General features: G+C 39.9%; 1 protein-coding gene across 11 annotated transcripts in view; it reads left to right on the forward strand.

Moving 5' to 3' along the window:
• The window catches only part of RASAL2 (RAS protein activator like 2), a 202,963-nt gene that overhangs the window by 114,084 nt on the left and 67,203 nt on the right, over positions 1-21,676 (forward strand). Inside the window, exon 1 of one of the 11 annotated variants that reach the window (XM_069789670.1) lies at positions 20,957-21,384. The exons of the other annotated variants lie outside the window; for them this stretch is intronic. Coding sequence (XP_069645771.1) covers positions 21,363-21,384 — 22 coding nt within the window. The 5' untranslated portion in view covers positions 20,957-21,362. Of the gene's footprint in view, positions 1-20,956; positions 21,385-21,676 lie in introns of those variants that run through there. 11 annotated transcript variants of the gene reach the window in all.

Raw genomic sequence — 21,676 nt, forward strand, 5'->3', positions numbered from 1 at the left:
TTTTTCAGTAGCAAAAGTGATAAATGTTGTCTAAGGAAACCAGGAATGGAACCTCCTGAGCTAAATTTTTTTCTACCTTGGAAACATCCTTTAATAGCTACTGATTATGAAGTCCTTCTTAGTCATTTTCCTCCTGATCTGTAGACCAGGGAGAATACTAATTTGCTAACTTGGAGAGACTGTTTTTGTTAGCCTTGAACCAATGAGGTTGTTCTGCAGCTGGTTTTGAATTACATGATCAGAAAATGAAAACCTTCTGCCTTGGCTTTTTTTGGACAAATGTGTTTCTTTCAAAAACAAGCAAACTTTTGACAAACTAACCAGAAAAGCTCAAGACAACACAATCCTGGTCCTTTCCAAGTTTCATTTAGGTAATTTTGGGGTGGTTACCAGGAGGTACCCTTTAGAATTTCCTGCCTCTTTTGGGGGCTCTTTCAGATGATTAACATGTTAATAGGGTAGTGAATTAAAAATACAATACTGGGGAGTTCTGGAAGGCAGACGTGAGCAGCAACTTACATTCCTGCAAATTCTTCATGTTGTGCCTAGCTTTATCTGATACTCTGTGAGTGCTCTCACTCTTTCTCTCTCTAAAATCTGTGGGGAGGGGAAAATGGTGTAACTGTAACAAATACTTGAGGTGACTTCTGTCAGAAAGATCTGTCATGGCTCTTTAAAGCTCATGGGAACAAATCAGCTTCATTTGTATATAAGCAGGAGGAAGGGGCGTTCTGGTATGCTGAGGCTTGACCTGCTCCTTGCCGTTTTCTGATATCTGGGAGTAAGTATTGCACCAGCTATGTAATATTGGAAGTCAGAGAATTCTGTGATGCAGCAAAATACAGGGTATAGACAGCATTTGTAAATGTAAATTGTAAATGGCTCGTTGGCATCAAGAGACAGATTCATTTTCCAGTCTGTAGAGGTATGTACCTTTTCAAAGCTTTAATTCTCCACAAAGGGAGTACTTCCTTTTATCTAGATTTCTTGGCTAATTGGCATCAGACAGCACAAATGTTTTTTAGGAGAGCTAATAATGGTGGGATTTGAAACTGGGCCAATGGCAGAAGGGAGACCTAATGGTCCCCTTCCATTTAATTTTCTACATATATGGGTGACTGCTTCTAGTAAGGGAGAGGGAAATCTGCACAAGAGGTCAGCAAGCAAATGATGCAACTACAGTCAGTGCTTACAGTTTCAACAGTATCATCTCCACATGTTAAATGGTCAACAGATTTTGACTATATATGTTATGGATTTAATGGGAAATTGTGCCAAAGTTGTTGTGGTAAACATAACTGCAAAAATTGGGTTGCAGAGTTGTGCAATAGCTGGTTATCTGAGCAGATGATGGCAGCTACAAACAGCCATGGTGAGTCTGGACAGTTTCCCTCCGTAGCTGAACAGTGCTGCTCCTTAGTCAGGCAGTGGATCCACTGTGATGACATGCAACACTGCATTTTTCTTCTCTTGCACCTGCAGCATGCTCAGCAGGGTCTTCAGGTGGGCAATGTTGTGATGTGGACACCAGCCAGAGAAGTGAAACAGCTCCGCTGACGTGTTTGCTTGGAGTAGGCCCCTGGGCAACCTTCAAAAGTGGCGCCAGCCACAAGCATTCAGAAATGCAAGTCTGGCTTAGAAAAGAGGAGATTGAAAATATTTTTTTTTTTTACTTTCATTTTCCTGCTTGTTTTGATCCCTTTTGGAGTAGGCTTCAGTCAGATTTTCAAGCTCAGTCGCGCTCAAACTGTGAGGGCCAGGTCCTTTTTCTAGAATAGAGGCTGTAATTGTCTCCACATTTGCTTGATTTCAGGGGCAATGGCTACAGAAAAAAATGCCAAATGTACAAAATACAGTGTAATTCTAATGCCAGCTTTCACAGCATTCATGTTCTTAAAGCCCTGTCCTGGTATGTCCTAAGGTCACTCTAAAATGTCAGCTATATTCTCCAGGGGAACTCTTGCCAGAGCGTCCAAGAAGAATGTTTAAGATATAGTGTCAGTCAGAAATTAAGTCCATGTCCACAAGATGGAGGACTTGGTATGTCCTTGTAAAAGTTTCCTAAACTATACAGTCTCTTACCTTGCTGTGTTTCCTTGCTTCACCACTAAATTTGGTCCCTAATTTGGAAACAGATTAAAAAAACCCCTCCAAGTACTGCCTTTCTTGTACTGATCTCTAGTGTTTGGAAAGGCCTTGGGCTTTGGCAGTTGCCTTATTTTGATGCTTACATAGAGATTAACATAGTATTCCTATAAACACAGGTGGAACTGGGTAGTAAAGAGGGAGGGAGACCACATGATTCATAGGCAGGGATAGGAAATCATATTGCTGGTCACAACCACTCATTCTCCAGAATGCTTCTGCTTTTCTGCTGCATACCTGGTAAGTGCAAGCTGCACGCTTTCAGGCTACTAGACACTAAGAATTTTTTGTTGGTGGTTTTCTGTCTCTGGTGTTAGAAGTGCAGGTTATTGTGAATTAGTCTCTTTTTTTTTCTTTTTTTTTTTTTTTTGTCTGTGCCAGACAAGGAGAGTTGAACTCCCACCTGATGATGTCAGCAAAGCTGCGGTTTCTTGACATATAAAGGGAGCAAGCAGTGACCTCAGGGTGGAGTAAAGCTCCCTATTGGCACAGCACCCTCAACCCTGCTCTGCAAGAATCGCTGGTGTTTAATTTGTGCTGAAAACAAGCAAGTTGAACTCGTTGTGGGAGTGCTGCATAAAGCTGTTACCTTGTACTAAACCTTGTAGGAAGAGGGTAAATAATGTTTAAGTCGATGGGATGGTGTGGCAATTCCTACATGATCTGACCAGAAGCTTAAGAAGTCTTATGGTCAGTAGAATGTCATATACTGATCATGTTGAATCGCTTCCCAAAATACTTTGAAGCCATCTGTGTGGGTCTTACGCATTCTGATGGCACCAGAATGCTACAGACTGAATGATAAAACATTTAGTTCTCTCTCATCTGAAACTGTTTTTCTCAAGATTGTAGTTCTCTATTATCTATGTGATCATGTCTAGTCATAGAAGGCAAAAAAACCTGAACAAACCAACCGCCACCCAAACCCCAGCCCTCACTAAGTTGTTCTTTCATTTGTTTGCTTGTTGGAGATGTCATCCCAATAATTCTATCTAAATAAAAAAAATCATTCCTGGCTGTTTCCCTGCTCCAGCTGAGAGTATATGCCCAAGGAAAAACAGTAGGTCAGAAAGTAATAGGAGAGACCAACATGAGTGATGGTAGTACTCCAACAAAACTGCCTTAATCAATTAGTTTCGCTTGTATTTTTTTCTGAATTTGGGCAAAATTCAGCACTTGTGAAGACATGAGTTGTACAAACTATGTGGCCTGCAGGGTGAGCAAGAAAAATTGTTTTCCTTTTCCATGCCTGACTGCAGCATTCATGGGGAAGTGCTTTGCTGTCCCAATAGCAACTTGGAGGACAGCTTAGTGCAAGGTGTCCCCTTTCCCCAAAAACCTGCTTGTTTTCTCTTTCTAAGAATTCATAGCATGTAAGCATCTTGAAGTACAAAGGATTGAGCAGTTGAGTCCTCAAGGATAGTAATAACCTCTCAGATTGCTGACCCTTTGTACTGTACCCGTCCCTATCAGTTACATTACAAGCATTGGGAAGAATTATTTAAAAGATACTTTTTGCATGGTGTTCCAATATAATTTCTGATAAATCCATCATATGTTAAGTGCTTCTCCTTGTCTGTCTGTCTAATAATGCTCCTTTATAATGATTTAGAACAGATAAAATATGAAGGACCTGTAAGATCATCTGTAAAATAGCAGTGGTGCTGCACCTGAACTGCTTAAGCAAGACTTCTGCCTTTAGCTACATGGCAGGGAGGAGCGGGTGCTTCAGTTTACTCTCTGCCTGAAGTGTGGTTTCTGGGCAGTTACATTTTTCTTCTTGATACCTGGGAGACTTGGAAGTGCAGCCAGCAAAGCTTCCTTGCTTGGAAAGCTTTATTTTTCTAGGACTACTACAAGGTGATGTAGGTCTGGGGGATAGAAGGAAGGAAGCTGTCCTCCTTTTTTTTTTTTCCCCCCCCCTTTTTTTTTGTCAGCAGATATGCGTATTTGGTTTTTGCTGTTTTCCTTCCAGTAGCTCTACAAAAATAGTGTTCTTTCTTCTTAACTTTTGTTTTGGTCATGTTTAACCTGTACTTATATTTGAAGTTTGCATTTCTTGGAAATTCTTGTTTAGGAAAACAGTGTGATGCTGATATCACTTGAGACACTGGCAATTTCAGTCCTCACAGTATCAAAGTTAAAAAAATCACTCCCCATTCCTCTTTCATACTGCTTTAAATGATGGAAGAGCTCTTGAATTTCTGGGCTGGATATTCAGATGTGTGAAGCAGGTGATGTAACTGGGCTTAGTGGGCAGGGGATCAGACCCTTAATGTTGATCTTTTTCATGTTCTTCATCCATTCTTGAAGGTTGGCACCTCTCGGGGATTCTTAATTTTTCTTTCAGTCTTAGCATTAAAGTAACATTTCTAATGCTAAATAACTTTAGAACTAACTTAACATTTCTAGCAAAGATGCTAGCTCCGAAATCCTCTTTTAAATTGAAGAGCTTGAGACTCAACTCATTTCAAGGTGTCACTCTCACAGTGTTACTGAGCAGGGGCTTCCCTATCAATCTTTGTGCTTGGCAAATCTGGGAAAGGTGTGGGGTTTGTTTTGTTTTTACAGCTCCATGTTTTCGGGACGTTTTTAGTCTGCTCTTTGTTTTGAACAGCCAATGTTTTTGGTCAGAGGGAAGAAGCATAGAAGGTATTCTTCATGAACACATTCTTGGGGAAAAAACTCATCGCATGAGTACCAGCATCAGAAATTAAGTAGACTTTACATACTGCTCATGAAATACATAGCTGGATGTATTCATACTTTAAGACAAGATGTCTGTTTACATGAGGCATATGGCTCACAGTTTGGAAAAGCACTCCAGAGTAGATGACTCTGTAAATAATGTCTTGGCCCTAATTTGGAATTAAATTAGCTTAATGTTTTTAGAGTAGTCATTAATAGATACTTACAAACTACCATACTGCTAGCAGCATAACTTAGCTGAATCCCTTGGCTATGCTGAGGATACCTGAAGTTGGATTGAGTACAAAAATGGAACTAAGTTGGTGTGGGAATGGGAAAAAAAACCCACACGGTTGCTTCATCAGTGAAGTACTGAAAATCCAGTAATTCTCTCCAGCAGAAATACTTGTATCAGAGCTCTTAGTGTTTCTCGTTAGGTCACTGCTTTGTAATGTTGGTGAAGTGTTTTTCCATGGGAAAGTGGACAACAGCAACAGAACAGTTTGACCTATAGTAGTAAAACATTCCTATTGCTAGTTCTTCTGATTTTTGGAACTGGCTTACTTGGGGTTAACGTGCCTAAGAACCAAAATCACAGTAATTTGCGTATTCTTCAGTTACATTAATTTTTTAAAGATCTTTTAAGACTGCATCTTTCTTGCTGTACATGAGCAGCATGATAGTTCCTTCTGTGCTTACCTCCTCGGCCTCTACATAGAACCAAGTTTCTTTCTTTATACAATGCTGGACATTCTCTGTGGTGTGGGTGCAGGCACATGTCTTGATCACTCTGTTGATCTTCAGCTGATGGTTTGACTCCCAGTCTTCCTGCTCTCCTCAAGCATCACTTTAATAATACATCCTGGAGGAAAAAAGTATAGGGATGTATAGTCTTAGACTCAGCAACACTTAATTATGTGGGCAGATACAGTCAGCAGCATGAAGGATTCACCTCCAACCCCTACAGCATTACAGTCTTGCATCAGTTTTGCCAGGAAAACACAGTACTGGGATCTAGAGAGGGAACTGGGGCAGATATCCTTCATAAAGAAAGCTTTATGTTGTTTATGTTGTGTTAGAATGTGCAAGAGGAAAATATTATGGAAAAACTGAAGATGTGTTTTAAAAGTAGTTTAAAATTCAGCTCTGTAGCAAGTAGCTTCATAGGCTTCTGACAGCTTTTTTTTCTTCAACCTGAAAAGCATGTCTATAATTCCAAGATATTGTCTATACTCAAAATAGTTCATATGCACCAAGGAAACACAATGTAATGGGAGGTCTCTTAAGACATAGCTTGCTATTATGGAGAAGATTTTGAAGCATTGATTAGATTCATATAGGCAGTTAGATGTATCTTTATGTCGCAAGGGAATTATAAGCCAACTTCTGTGCTGGTGTTCTTTGTGTCCAAGTAAACTGACTTAAGTGAATTTTGTCTGAGAGGCTTATGTATTTAGCCATTCTTGAAGTGTTTGTAGTAGGGACTTGCTGCTCAGTTTCCAAAAAGGTGAAGTATGAATAGCCAGCCAAGAGGCCAGATGATTTTGCTAGCAAGGCTCAGTGGGCATGGAAGAGCTTTATAAAGGCTAGCCCCTTTGGGTTTAGTTTAAATTTTCATTTCAGATGCTGACCTGTTTGTCTTCAATGCCCTGTCAAAACTAAGTGTGGAAGTAGCTTCCTGACTTTATTTAAAATGTTGCTTGTACAAGGGAGCTCTTGCTTGTATTACTATATACTAGAGAACTTCAAGGTTTGTTGTTTTTCTCACCTTCATTTTGAGCCTTTCTGTCCCTATTTATCTTTACAGGCTGTCAGCAAGCACAGATTTCACTGCCCCTGGATTCCTCACTGCTCCAGTAATTGTTATTTAGGAAATTCTTTGCTCTGCCTCCCTCCTGAGTAACCACTAGGTTAACGTCTCTGATCTCAGCTGGGTTTGGAAGGCTGGTGGTGTCCACTCTGGGAAGTAAGGGGAGCTATTACCCTGGTAAAAGATAATATTGCATCAGTGCTGTGGCATGTAGAGGTTGTCATCTTCAGCTGGATGAGAGCCGTTGAGAGTGAGTGCTAAAGATCACTGACTGAGCTAAAATCACTTTATTAAGCAATCTGAAAGGATAAAATACTAGGCGATATTGTGTATGTGTGGGCTTGTACTTCATCAGCGCTGTTTCACTTTCCACAACAGAATAGTCTGGCTTAAAGAGAGACCTGAGTGTCCATCAGGTTTTTTTCTAATAAAAAGGGCTTTCTGTGTACTTTGCCGTGCTCCAACAGGGCTATCCACATCATCTCATGTCTGACGTAAATTTGTTATTGATTTACATTGACACAGAATGATTCTGTTCTGCTGCTCGTAGCTTGTTCGTAGGATTGTGTCATGGTGTTACACGCTGGTTTTGCTTATGAAGCTTAAGCCAAAAAGTTATCCATGTCATAAAAGGATTGTGAATCCTTCCACCATGATTCCATAATACACAGTGAGTTACTCGGCCTTGTCCATCTGGATGGTCTTGAACTAGATTATAGCATGGTTTGAAGGCTGTTATATTGTAATACCGCTTCTCAGAGCAAAATGACTTTCATTCTAGATAGGCATTTAAAATGATTTAATGCAGGAAACAGAGCCTTTTGCATATATAATTGACATTTTTAGATGTCTGGGAAACTTATTTTCAAGCTAGCTTGCTTATTCTGTGCTATGGTATTGAATAGGATTGGAAAGTTATTAGTGCTTTGCATCTTTCTGGGGCAAAATGACTCAGATAAGTTTTCTTATTTCCTAATGGACAGGTGTAGAGATGAGTAGTTTTGTCTGGTACATGTGACATTGGTCCTGGAGTTAGAGAAGTGGATGTTTATTGTTTCTTGTGGATTAACTAGTGCTGCAACCTCAGCAAGCTATTTTATATGTCTCTGCCTGCCTGCTTTTTGTAAAAAAATTTGCCCTCTCCCTACCCATTGTGCCCCTGTTCTGATGGGAGCATTTAATTTTTCAAGTGTGCAAATATCCTGTCTTTATTCACTCCTAAATTAACTGTAAAACATTTTAATAAGAATGACTTGGGTGTACAATGTCTGATGTATATTGCTGTGAAGACATCATCTACTGACTATAGCAATATCCATCAATCAGTCCATCAGTCTGTCCCTAGTGCAAGAAAGATCCATTTTTCCTCTTCTTGTAAATGCCTCATGCAGAGAACATTAATACGTTATGATTTATAATACTACCGTGACTTTGTGCTTACAAAGCATCTGCATCAGAAGGCATCTGTGCTCTATTATTTGCATATATTATGAATTATCATTTCCTAAAATTCCTGTAGAAAAATCAGAGCACTCATGCTTCTGTGTAGTTTCAGTTATCAAGAATGCTAATTTTTAAATCCACAGGATGGCAAAGCTGCTTAGCTTCATAGGTTTCAAAATCATTACTGTAGGAGGGTGACATTTCTGACAACTACAGAAAGGAGCAGAAGCTCGTTCACTGATGGTAATGCAAAGAATTACCAGCTGGGGATGATACAAGTTTTAAACGATTAGTTTATATAAGAGGTTCCAAAACATAAGGGCTTGGTTTAATTTTCAGCCATGTGGACTCATCTGCTTTTGGAACTCTGGGGTGAGGGAGATGAACCCCAATACTTTGAAGGAGTTTTCTCATGTTTTCGCCTGCTATTCTGTATGGCTACCAGTGCTAATATTGGAGAGATTAGCTGCTTCTTGCTCCTGGTTTGGGGGGTTTTTTTATTACTACTTTGCTGATCTCTCCTACCTGTCTATATCTTTCCAGTATAGGATATTTTCACATTTTGCATACTTCCACTCTGGTCAATAGAGCAATTCGTATCTGTATTTGCATTGGTTCAACAAACTTTTTTCCAATGTAGGTAGGTCTCACAGCATGAAAATAAGTTAGTCATGTTTTGAATGTTCCTCTCCTGCTTATTTGCAGCTTATCTCAAAACCTGGCTGTCCTGGAAAATTTGGACAAGGCTTTTTGAAAGCTTTTGGTAAGCTCTAGAGCACAAGACCTGCTTTAAGATGGAGAAAGACAAATTTAAGAAGCTATTCACAGTGTTTCTTCTGCCTGTGGCAAGCTTTAGTGCGAGACTGGCACTACATCCCTCCTGCAGTTGTGGAGCAAGTTTAGTCTCTGGTTTTCTTGAACAGCAAAAGGTTTAAAAATAAAAATCATGTTACAGAGGAGTTCCAAGATGTTTTTGAAGTGATTGTTTGAAACTAGGTATTCAAAGGATGTAAACAGCAAGGACATTTCTGATACCAGAGTTTGATAATGGAGAGTATCAAAGCATACAAATGTCAACCAGTGCCCAGTGGTTGGGAGATAAGGCTGGATAAATTCATTCTTGGAACTAAGGATCAAATTGCTAAGAACGAGTAGAGTTAACCATTGGAACAGCTTACCAAGGGAACAGACTGGCTCTTTATGTCTTTGCAGTGTCTGTTTACAGTTGGATGTCCTTTTTTCTGGAAGACGTGTCTTTGTTCAACTAGAAATGGACAAGAGTCACTGGGTGATGTTCTAAAGGTGTTTCAAATCAGGTTAGATGATTGTAATCATTATTTCTACTTTTAAATTTTGATGGATTTGGTGTTTCTAAATGTCAGTGGTTGTTCTACATCTATCTATCACTTTAAATTTCCTGGATTTCTAATGAGGGTGTGTTCATGACTTTCTTACGAGGACTTTTCACTTCATGCTTTTTTTTTCTGATGCGTATCTCCACCTCCTGAGAGTCTATTGCAGGCAGGCTTCCTGCATGATATTGTGACCTGTTAAACCACGCAAAATAGTAGGGAAGTATTTATGCAGGTTTTTCCCCCCCACATTCTGTGTGTTGCCCCAGGAATGTTAATGCACAGGACAGGTCTGCATATGAAAAAATTTAATGCCCTTTCAGTTCCTAGTTACATCCTCCTGACTGAAGTCTTTGCCAGTACTGCCTCCATTTTTTACAAAGTTTTTAACATTCCCATATTTTAAATTACTACAATAAGCCAGTTTCATATGTGATATTTAATATACTTTCCCTGTTACCATGAAGATTATAAAACATTGAAAGGGATGAATAATGCTTAAATTATGATACAAGATGAGGCAGCTAGGGAGGAAAACAGGATCTGTACGCAATCTCTGCTCCTAGAAACGATGCAAAATTGGTAAGCATTCATGAGAAATCAATACTCTTAACTTTGTTTTCTCTAGAACCTATTATTTATGGAGTTGATCGTTAATATTGCAAATTAAACCAGTTTTTAATGGATGGACAGTCAGGTGGTTGTGGGCACAGTATTTGTTTCACAGAACACTAAAAGGTAGGAGGTGAAATTTTCGTTTCATATTGACCAACCAGATAGAAGAAAATAGCTAGCTAATCCTTTCTCTATTTTTTTTTTTTAATTCCATTCTTATTGCAAGTAGATTTACGTCATCAGTTTGCACAGTCTTACCTCAAAGAAGATCCTACTTGTAGGAGTTGGACAAAATGTGATCCTCCCACACACACAGTAAAATTTCTTGGAAAAGCTCATTTTTTGCATATTTGGGAAATGTACCTGATGTCTTTCTATCATTGGATTTTATATTATGTAGGAAATGTTTCTGGTTTTTTATCTCTCTTCATACTGGGGATGAAGGCATGTGCTTTTTCAGTGTGAACAGGAGGACTGCTCGGCTACGTCTTCCACTGTGGTACCTCACTCCTGAACTGTCTGTCCCATGTTCCCTCATTAATTGTGAATTCTGTATAGCATCTGCCCTGCTTGGCAGGTGTTTTATGAAAATGTCTGTCCTGCGCAAACAATACTTGCTACAGTTTGTCTTAGTAATTGGAATTTTCTTCCCTGCTGGGACTTGATAGCTCTTTTTTTCTTCATTTGTTGGTTGGTATCTAATTCTTCGCTTTACTGATCTAATGGCTTTTCGTTGTTGCTGTTTTGGCTTGGGTTTTAGTCAGTGGTCAGCAAGTGTCCTAGTTTGTAATAGGGATTGGCAACTGTATAAATCATTTAAAATAAAGACAGGTTCAGAAAATGGTGAACAAAAGGTGGCTGTCTCTTTAAAGAGTGCAGTTTGATCAGAGCATCAGCTCCATCCCCTGAGGACAAAGGCAATTTTGATTTGTGGGGCCCAGGAGTCCCTCACTTACCGGGATTCGTCTCTGCTCGTGCATGTGTAAACCTGTAAAATGCTCTTTTGTGTAGAATAAATCATACGCTATAAATCCTGTACAATTAAATGTGACCCTTCATAAAGTCACAATGACAAGTCTTCATTGCAAAGCTGTGCAGAGCAAGCTTGCTGTCTAGACAGAGCAGAATTATTTCCCATTTATCTTTTTGTTGTTGTTGTTGTTAAATAAATAACTGACCGTTAGTGCCGATGACTTCTTTGAACCCCCAAGAACACTGCTCTCTCCTTACCTCTTCCTCATTTGCCCTGCTGCAGTCGAGGCTGAAGCCCAGCAGGACTGTGACTGCTGCTTCGCGCTGATGAAGAGGAGCAGTTCCCCTCTGTCTAATGCTGCTGTTGGCAGTCAGAAGCAGATTCCATTATTGCCGATCAATGCCGCCGCCATGCAGGAGGAGGGGAGAGGGAGGGGTGGGAGCTTCCTATTCACAGATTGATCAACCTGCCATTGCATGAACAAAATCATTGTAAGAAAGGCTGGGATGCTGTTATAATAGCTGGAGCAGGAACGGGCTTGTAAACAGGGGAATGCAGGCTCTTCAGTAATGGGGAGGGTACTTAAATTGCCTCTAAGCTTGCTGTTTTTACTTTTAGCATAAAGCATAATACCTAAGCCTTCAAACAAAGCCAACAGTATAAGGAATGATAGGGATATACTACACTTAGCTGATGAGCTATTGTGCCGACTTATTTGAGCTTCTTCAGCACTGAGACCTATTTCATCTTTTTACTTAAACCGATTCTATCATAACCTGCTACCTCTTTTGGATTTTAAAACCTCGGTTTCCCCTGCTTCCCTTTTTTGCCTTCTTTCTGTTCCTGCTTGGACTGAAACCTGACACAAAGGGACAACAAGTACAGATCCCACTTACTGCTCCCACCCATGCCTGCTTTGTCAGTATGGGCTGTCAGATGTAGGGTTGAGAGAACAGGGCAGGATCACGCTCTCATGTTGTCAGTGTAGACAATAACTGGAGTACTGGAATCCCAAGACCATCAGCTCCTCCCCACCCTTCCTACCCTGCTTCGTTCACTTATTGTTTTCTGTATGGAAAAGTTTTCTGGCTGGAGAATGAGTCTTCTTTCTCCTGGTGATGTGGCCGAATGGCTGGATAGCAGCACAGAAGATGAGAAAAGCCTTCTCTCGTTTCTTGGTACGGTAGGGTACTAACTGTATTTTTTTACTTTTTTTTTTAACACTTTACTGGGAAGCCTTTACTACTTTCACTGGTGCTTAATTTCTTCAGTCCTTCAGTTACCTGACCTTATTTCTGTTTAAAAGCTTTTAAGTGGTATGCAATTGTTAGTTAAACTTGGTTACAATCTGTTTGAAATAGTTGCAAACACATTGGGCAAAGGTCAAGTCATAAATGGGCATGTGCCAAGCAGAAAATCGTTTCTGGACTAAACAATGTTATTTACTGGTCTGTTTTTCTTCTCTGTGCCATTTGACCAGCTGATCACTGTGTTCAGTGTACTTCCACTCATTTTTGTCAGCTTGCCTACAACTTAACTTCTCAACTCTGATGGCAGTAAGGTAAATCAGAGGAGACTGCTGAAAGTTTTTCTTCTTAAAAGAAATGTTTAGATGCATTCAGAATAAAAATTTCAGCTGTGGGATCAGTTACTTCTCTAGCCTAGAAATTAAATCTAGGAAGCACAATCAAACAATCCTGTGCTCTGTTTCTGGATACTTACACGTTAGTTTAATGCCATTCAGGTAGAAAATTGAAACTATTCTTTTATTTATAGGCCAGCATAAATACCAGTAAGGTTGAAAATGTTTTAAATGGAATTCAGACATAGAAGTTGATTATTGTTTTGTCTTTCCCTTTGAGCTGTTGCTATCTCAAACTGTTGTTATTTGGTTTTGTTCTTTTAATCCCATCTCCACAAATCATTCCATCTCTCTCCTTAATGGTTTCTGTTGTTCTCAGGATGCAGTCTGTTTTCTTCCTATTTTGATAATTTCTAGGTACTGAGTTGCTCAGACGGGCTGCTTGATACGTATGCCCCTTTTCCTTTCCATGGGCTATTTAAAATAATGTTTGTTGTAATATCTGCTATAATACACCCTCCCCCTCCCCCCCCCAAGGTACAATAGTCACCATTGTGGATCTTTGTCAGTCAAGTAGGTGACAGCCAATCCAGATACTATTTTTTCCCCAATTTTGTTGTCCTCCATTCAGACCACACGCAGGTACCTGGTGTGGCTGTGCTCTTTTCAGTAGATACAGTTTACACTAGTCTTTCTGTGGTAAGCAGTTCTTTTACTTAGCAAGTCCAGAACAGTACAGAATGTGGGAGGAAAGTAAGGGTCTCCCACAGAGTCTATTTTGATTTGCTCGCACTTCATCACTATGTGCTCTGGCCTTCTTTGGGAATATCACACCAGACGTGAACAAGGACAGGAGTATGCATGGGCTGGGCACTGGGGCTGCTCTTCAAGAGACTGAGATTTTACCCCCCTTACATGTATGCCTGCATTCACGTTTTGTTCCAAGACAAGAGATCCTCAAGATGTCTCCCAAATCTTACCCCAGAAACACCAGGAATTATTTATTCAGACTGGAGTCTGAAGGGTGTCACAAAGCTGAGCTATTTAAGGTAGCAGTTTTTGCCTCCAAGTACATATTTTTACTTAAATTATCTTTTTTCTTTTATCTTAAAGAGATACCAATTCCCAAATGGTGTCTTAACTCTGGGGCCATATTTCAGATTCAGTGACATCCCTTGGATGTCTACAGTACCTTGGGATTTTTTCTTTTTGTGTGACCATAACAATAATTTGTAATGCTTAGGGCAAAAATCCTGCCATAGTGAGCAAGAGGTACTGAAGCTTAGAGCCACCTTCTGGCCCATTGAGAGGAGGAGGGAAGAGCTGTCGATCTTCGGTGCACCCAAGAGCCGGTCACTTGTGAGAATATCCCAATAACCAGAGCAAAGGATCGCTTTTTAGAGAATGGTTTGATTCACAGCCCTTTCGGAGAGAGTAAAAAGATCAGTTTTGAAAGCCATGGCTTAAGGCTGTTGTTTAATAATGAGGATAATAAATATTGATATCATAGTAATGTGTGTCTAAGTCATAAGCCTCTAAACAAATTACATTGCGGGAACAAGTTACCATGCATCAGCTGATCTGCGTTAATTGTCTGTGTGCAATCTCTCTGCAGCAAACACAAGGTAATTTGAATTAGCAGGGGCAGTCCAAGATCATTAGGAACTAACGAGGACATCAGCATCTCCAGGTCATGTGCAGTAGCTCCTTGTGTCTGCTTTTGTGTTGGCACAGTTGTCCAGGCAATTTGTATTGCTGTGCGTGGAGTCAACCGTTAAAAGAGGCTTTAGAAGCTGATGCATGAGGAGGTTAAAAAGGGGCAACTATTCCAAATTTTGTATGGCCATGCACATCATGTAGAGGATATGTTGAACAGTTTAGGGATGTGCATCTGTTACATTTCTGATTCACATTTGCAGACCTGGAGAATTCGTTCCTCCACCTCAAAGCGAATGCATCAGTCTAGTAACAGCTGATGTTGTACTCACTAAATGCCACATACAGTTTCCTCAGAACATTCTGCAAAAAGAAATTGTGAGAGTCAGTACTTGAAAGCCAAAAATTATTCTCTCCTATGATATTCTTGCCCTTTCGTCCAGCCTCCTCTGTGTATTCATCTGCTTTGCATGTTAGGTCTTGTCTTTCAGACTGTAAAGTCCTTTAGGAATCAATGACTTAAATGTCTTTTAAGTGACTTAAACTGTCATTTATGCACCTTCTGAACTGGGCACTGATTCAATTATACTTTTTTTATATGCCAGCACAACGCAAGTGCCTAACACCAACAGAATTACCTATCTGTAAATTAAAAAAATCTTTGATATTTACCTGGATCATCTTGCAAGACTTGGCTGACTGACTCAATCCCTACTAAAGCACAGTATCTTCTTTTAAAATCCCTGCTAATGGACTGGGAGAGGTTTTGATCATAATTGGTATCTAGCAGTTGTTTGATGATGGAGTTCTATAGCCAGTGAGCTTTGCAGAATTTCCTTTGTATTTCCCTTTCCAGGCTTGGTAACTTTTGTGTACTTCAGTACACTGTGACATGGTTGCATTCTCTCTGATGTGTATCTTCATGTGGCTTTTTCCCCCCTGTCTAGTTGTCTTGATAAATGTGGAAAAGCTATCACTGCAAATTTCAATTTTCTCCTTTAAGTTATACCTTCTAGAATTTGCATAATGTATTTTAGTCAGAACACGAACTTGGACTTCAGGACTTAGAAGAGATCAGGTTTTTTGAGTTTGCTTTTACCCTAAGCTTCTTACATAGGCATTTAATTCAATTTTTATGACTGTCTGTGAATTGGGCCCATGTCTGAATTCTCCCCAAGTGAGTAAAATGAGAGAGAATGCTTACTCCAAGATAAAACATTAACATTTCTATTTATTTTTATATGTGGCTTCCTATTTCATTACGAAATACTCATCTGAAAGATGCTGTTCAGACATTTCTCGTTGTTCCTTCTTACATATCTCCTAACACTTTCTATCTTTCTGCTTTTTATTACTGTCGCTAATTTTGTCAGCTGGTATGTATTTTCACCAAGGTAGAAGAAACCATGAGTAAATACTGACTGCACCCAAAGAGATCTCTTTCTCATTAGTGCTGTCACGTGAGCACTCTGAAACAACCCTAAAGAGATAATGAGACAGAAATAGTCTTTTCTGTCTTAACTAAGTTGTGAGTGCCATAATGTTACTGAATGTATATGCTGTACTGATACATCATAAACTGCCTTGGAGCATGTTGAATTTTTGTACTTGTTGAAATGCTTATTTATTTTTAAAAGGCTCTAAAAGTGGATTAGATGCTCCCTTTTCAATAGGCTCAACACAGTAGTTTATTTGGAATGAAAGTACTTGAATTAGCAGCCCATCTGAGTATTCCCACTTGATGAACATTCATTCATGCATATAAAACATTTTTTTTAAATTACATATATATATGTATGTTGGGGTTTAATTTTTTTTTTTAATATTTGCATATAGGAGGAGACCAAACCATCAGGGTGAAACAAGCACCTTCATTATTTATGCACTGTGGTAGGTGGCCAGCAACTCACAATGAAAATAGTTAATAAAAATGTAGCAGAGTAGAAGGGCAGTATCTCTGTTGTGGTTTGTTTTCAAGCACTACAAGCTAAAAGTTTTAGTGTACTGTCTTTGTAAACTAAGAAACAAGCTCTGTAGTTTCTGTTGTCCGTGAAACAAATCTTGAATCTCTGTTTGTCTCTGTAGTAAACCACTCAACTAGTAGTTACATCTATGAATAACATCTTCAAAAACTAGCTGCCAATGGCAAACCCGTAAGTGCTCCAACTATTCCAAGCTTAGATTTGAGCCTATTATTTCTTTAAGTGTGTTTGTAAAAGAAATACTAAGTCACAAAAAGTCAAAGTGCTGCAGGTTTTTATTCTGTATTTCTTTTGTAGTTAATCCGTAAGAGTAATTGGCCTTTTGACAGAGTAGAAAATAGTGCTGAAGGAGGCCTTGAAATCCTTTAGTCCTTTCTAGTCCATTGCTACATCCCTAGTAGGGTCTCTTCTGTCTGTCTTCTTTGAGAGAAACACTTGTCTTTCCTGTTCTTATAAATGTTCGATAACTAAGATTTTTTTTCCTAACTCTTTCTTCAAGATACTCTTTTATTTTCACCCCCCTAGAATTTGGTTATTTATCTGGGGATAATTACTTTAGTATAAGTTTATTTTAAGAATAAATAATCACACAGAGGCCCATGAAGGGTTATTTTCTTAACGTACGTCTTCCCTCCTGACTCCTGTGTAGGGTTTATCACACTCTAATAGAGCCTTGTTTCAAGTTAAGACTGTAAACTCTTTGGGGCAGAAATGGTGCCTATTTGGTACTTAGTCTAGCCATGCTGCATTCTGGTAAGAGGCCTCTAGGCATTATCATATTTGAAATGTGCAATAACCTGTCCAGGCAGATGAATTTCTAAAATTGCATAGCTAAAAAGTAAATATTTAGATTGTTTGTCCACTGTGGTAACTATTGCTGCATGAATGCTACAACATTTAAAACAATGACAAATTTTGTTTAAAAAAATGGGGTATAGTATGTGTAGCTTATTGATCCTTCCTTCAGACAAGAGGCTAATTGCAGGATTGTTTGATTGTTCAGCTAATGCTCTGACCAGCAGCAATTACCATTTTCTCATGGGGAGTGCCAAGGCAGCTATATAAAGGGGGTGAAAATATTTGGGTGGGGTTTGGTTTTGTTTCAGCTGGGGATATTTTAATACAAGGGCACCTGAGAGGCAGTCTTTGGGAATGCTTGGTTCTGGATAGGTAATTGGTTGTATTGAACTGGGTTCGTATTTTGCAAATGCCTGTAATTAAGCTAGACTTGAGAGGCAGAATGAACTGATTCTTTTTATGAATCATATTCTCTATCCCCTCTAGTTGCAGACCGAGGTACCATCATATCAGGATGTGTGCAGACAAAATGAAAGGAAGTCCCAATCCCTGAAATCTTATTATAATCTCTTTCTTTTATTTTCCTAACCAGTAGGTAATATACACCAGCAGTCTGCCCCCTTCCTAGTAAAGACAACACAACGATACCAAAGAAAGATATCTGGAAAATGAATTTGAGGATGGATTCCCCCCCACTCCCCCAACAGAATCTGTGTCCTGGGAAAGAAATATTAATTAGTTTTTTGCCAGTAGTATAATTTTTATTTTCAGTGGATGGTAAATGTAGCTTTTCACAAATCCAACTCTTTCTCACACATCACAGTAAAGGGTGTGGTGGCAGATAATTGGTTAGTGCTAAGCCATGTGTTGTTATAAACTGCTAAAAGTCACAACTGATGAAAAGCTGGTGTGCAGAATATGACCAAGCTGAGAACTTTATTATAGAAGTGTGGGACCTGCCAGCTTGGAGTAGATGGTCTGATCTGTTGTTCACTGTGACACAGACCAGTACCAGCCCCTTATGAGTAATGACAGGAGTTATGATTGCCAGCGTGCTTACCCCTTTTTTGCATCTCCAGGTAGGTCTTGGGGACTGCTTTACAGTCACCTCCTGGACTCCATAAGCAGGAACTCAGATCTGGAGATGTTCTTGCCAGTCCTGGGAGGACACATGCCGAGTCTGGAAGGTGCCGCAGTCTTGATGCAAGTTCCGCTGAAACTGTGCAGTACTTTCATTGCACTGCCCTTTGCAAAATCACGGACACCCCTGTAATCTTTGTTTCCGTGACCTTATTTGCAAGTTCAGTAACTTCATTCTTTTCACGCTAACCCCTGAGGATGTTTCTTTGTTCCTGATAGTTTACCCTGCCCCTCTCCAATCCATTTCTAATTCAGAAAAATGGAGATAGAGTAGCAAGCACTGTCCTGCAAAGCTGGGAGGTTTGTTTTATCTCTACTTCTCCCACCCTAAGAAAAAGCTCTTCACAGTAGAATACAAATTCCCACAACATCAAGGTTTCAGAATTCAAGTGGCCAGAGCACCCAGCAATAGGAAATTCAGATCAAGTCCGAGAGCCGCATCCTGACTGGAGGTCATTGAGGCTACGCCGCTGTGGCCAAGATGGTTGCCTTCAAAGGAGGTCAATCATCACCACTACTCATAGTAGTAAGTGGCACTTGTCTTACACAAACCTGCCTTCTGGCCAACAAAACAAGCTTTGGTGTTGCAGAGGGTAGAGTGGCGCAATATGAAGACGTAAAAAGAGACCTACCTTCATTGTATCCTTGGGCAGTTCCCTCTTCAGAGGCGTCTGCCATTGCTGAGTAATTGGCTCAGCTAATTTGTAACTGACTATTTCTATGTAGTGTGTAAATATTTGCGTAAATATTTATTTACATAAATATTACTGCATATCACCAATATATGAGGTGATAAATTAAAAGTGTCCCACAGGGATGTTTACAACTCATTTGTTTGATGGATTATTTTTTTAAGGTTGAAAGGGGAAAGATCTGTCTATCCTTTTTTTTTTTCTTTTTTTCCTCATTTTCTTTTCTTCCCAGAAATTGAGAGTAGATGAAAAGGGTTTCAGATTGTTTATCCATAGAAACAATGTGATTTATCTGTAGTGTTGGTCCCTGAGAGTGAGCAATGCAGAAAGCAGCTGTAATTTAATACTAAGCCGATGAGAGGTGCATCGATTTTTACAGCAGGTGAAGATTATGCAAGAGTAGCCTCTAGCATTACTTGTGGAGCAGGGGAGGGAACCGTCTCATTTTTTGCCTGGTGGTGACAGTATAGATTTTTTTACACAACTCAGCAAAAACACCGTTCTACGGGCATCATAGCAGGTTGCTTTAGCTTTTGATTTCCAGTTAACATATCTCGACAATTTTGCTATATCTAGGTCTTCTTTTTTGGCGACTGAGCATGTTGTTTATTTGCTCTTGTTTTTTTAGAAGGAGAAGAGAGGGAAAGGTAGTTTTATTTTTAGTTCATTGCAGGCACCTTGTGAATATTTCATTTTCCCTTTCCCATTTGGTACACTTCTGTGATGGTCTGAGAGTGGAAGAAACTCATTTTACCAGTGGAATCTCATTGTTTTATTTGCAGAGAACTTGAATTGCTGCTGGGTGGATGTCAGGGGAAGAGGGAAGGCAAGGAGAGACAGGCATGTTCCTTGTAGCTTTGCAACTCCATTTGGTTTAAACTTAAACTTTTTCCTAAACTGCCACTCCTGCAGAACCTATTGTTGAAAATAGTGGGGAATTCAGGCTCCTGTTTTCATTCATGACTCAGCAAAGTTAACAGACTGTGTTAAATTACTGAAGGAGCTTTGATGTGATTTCCTGTATGTGAGAAGTGGAGAAAGCCAAACCTATTACGTTACGCATTACTATTCAATGTAAAATAAAAGGTGCTCACTTTAGTCCCCAGTTGCAAGTGAATATATCACTCCCATTTGCTTTCATTACATTTACAGTGAGAACAGCAGAAGCAATCATTTAAATCCAATGTAATACAGCTCTCTTTGGGAGAGCAGTACTTACAGGTGCTGCAGAAAATAAGTTTCCCTTTGTAGAGGCTGGGGGAGGAGGCTGGCAGTATAAAAGAGCGCATCTTCAGATAAAACTAGCAACCTCTGCAAAGGCTCCTGCGATAGTGTGACTGACCATTACTCAAAAACCTTGGTCTAGCACTGCCCCTGCTCTAAGCACTGTGTTCTCTAAAGGTGCCCTGACAGGGACTTACCCTCCAGCACTGGAACAGGCGATGCCTCCTTAGCTGTAAGAGAAAGTGCCCGATGCTGCTCATCAGCTGAAGGAGAAATCTCCCCGAAAGTGGTATTGCTCTATCACAGTTATTGCAAGCTTTGACAGACCGTGATTTACTTGGTCGGTGCGAGCAGGGCTTGTGCATCGTCCTCATGGTTGGCAGCGAGCAGCTGTGCCCTGCCCATTTTCCAGTGGTAGCTACATTGTGTGTTTGACTTTGTTTGCCCAGTTCAGGAGGCTGTTCTCCCCCTTAGCAGTTCTTTCCTCACGACGGTTACGAGCAGATTGAGAGGCTGAATGTTAGCAGTTTGGTTTTTTAAAAGATAAATATCTACCGTGTGAGACACTAATACTGCAGGGTCCAGATTTCTTAGCCTCTCGTTCAATATGCTCCATTTTGTCATTCTTCAAGCATCCATGGGAGATACGTATTATAACTCTGGTGAAATCAAAATCCGGTATGCAAAGACATCACAAGTAATGTTATCCCTGAAGAAGGCTTTTCTCATTTTTTCTTCGGTTATTTTGAGGGAGACACTGCTCTCGTGGAACCAGCTGGCAGTCTATCTCTGTAAACCTTTTTTGCTGCTGTGAATCAGGATATAACAGTGAAATTTTCTGTAGCAGAGGGAAGCCGGCAGTTGGGCGTCTGTTAATAGCCTGAAAGTAACTAATGAGGATGTGCAGTTGGAGCGATTGATTGAATAGCTGCAGTCCTGTGTGTTTCTTTTTCGCTTGCTCGCTTGCTCTCTGCAGGCTGTGGGAAGGGAGGGGGAACGGAGAGATCCAGCTTTCTCTTAAGTGGAAGTAGCACGGATCCCCAGGGCCAGGCAGCCAGAAATGGAAGTTTAAGCTGCATCTGTCTCTTGAAAGGAAAACGGCAGCAGTCAAAATGTCACTATCTGGAGTCACGGCTTACTCCTTTTCTTTAAGATTTGGAAGATAACAATGGACTTTCTGCTAGGAAGTGATTTTTTCCCTCCCTGTGTTGGGGGATGTTTTGTGAAGCTGGATTCCTTTAAGTCTGGCAATTGAGCTGGAGATGGGCAGCAGTTGTGATAAAGGTATCTATATGTATGTATATCTAGCTTTATATAAAAATGCATATATGTACAGTATATGTGTGTTTGTGTAGAGATTTTTAATAGTGTGTATGCTTTATTATGCTATTATTCTAATATTTATACTAGAAAAAGATAAGTGCGTCTTTTATGAATATTTGTGCTCATCAGATCAGCCTGCATGGATTTAAGATGCCAAAGTCATATCTTAGTAAGGTCATATTGCAAGAATGAGGAGAAGTTGACCTATTTTTTTTTATCTGCAGAGATAAATGTGTCATATTACCTGGGCAGT

Source organism: Haliaeetus albicilla, chromosome 8 (genome assembly GCF_947461875.1).
Source record: "Haliaeetus albicilla chromosome 8, bHalAlb1.1, whole genome shotgun sequence".
Lineage (NCBI taxonomy): Eukaryota > Metazoa > Chordata > Aves > Accipitriformes > Accipitridae > Haliaeetus > Haliaeetus albicilla.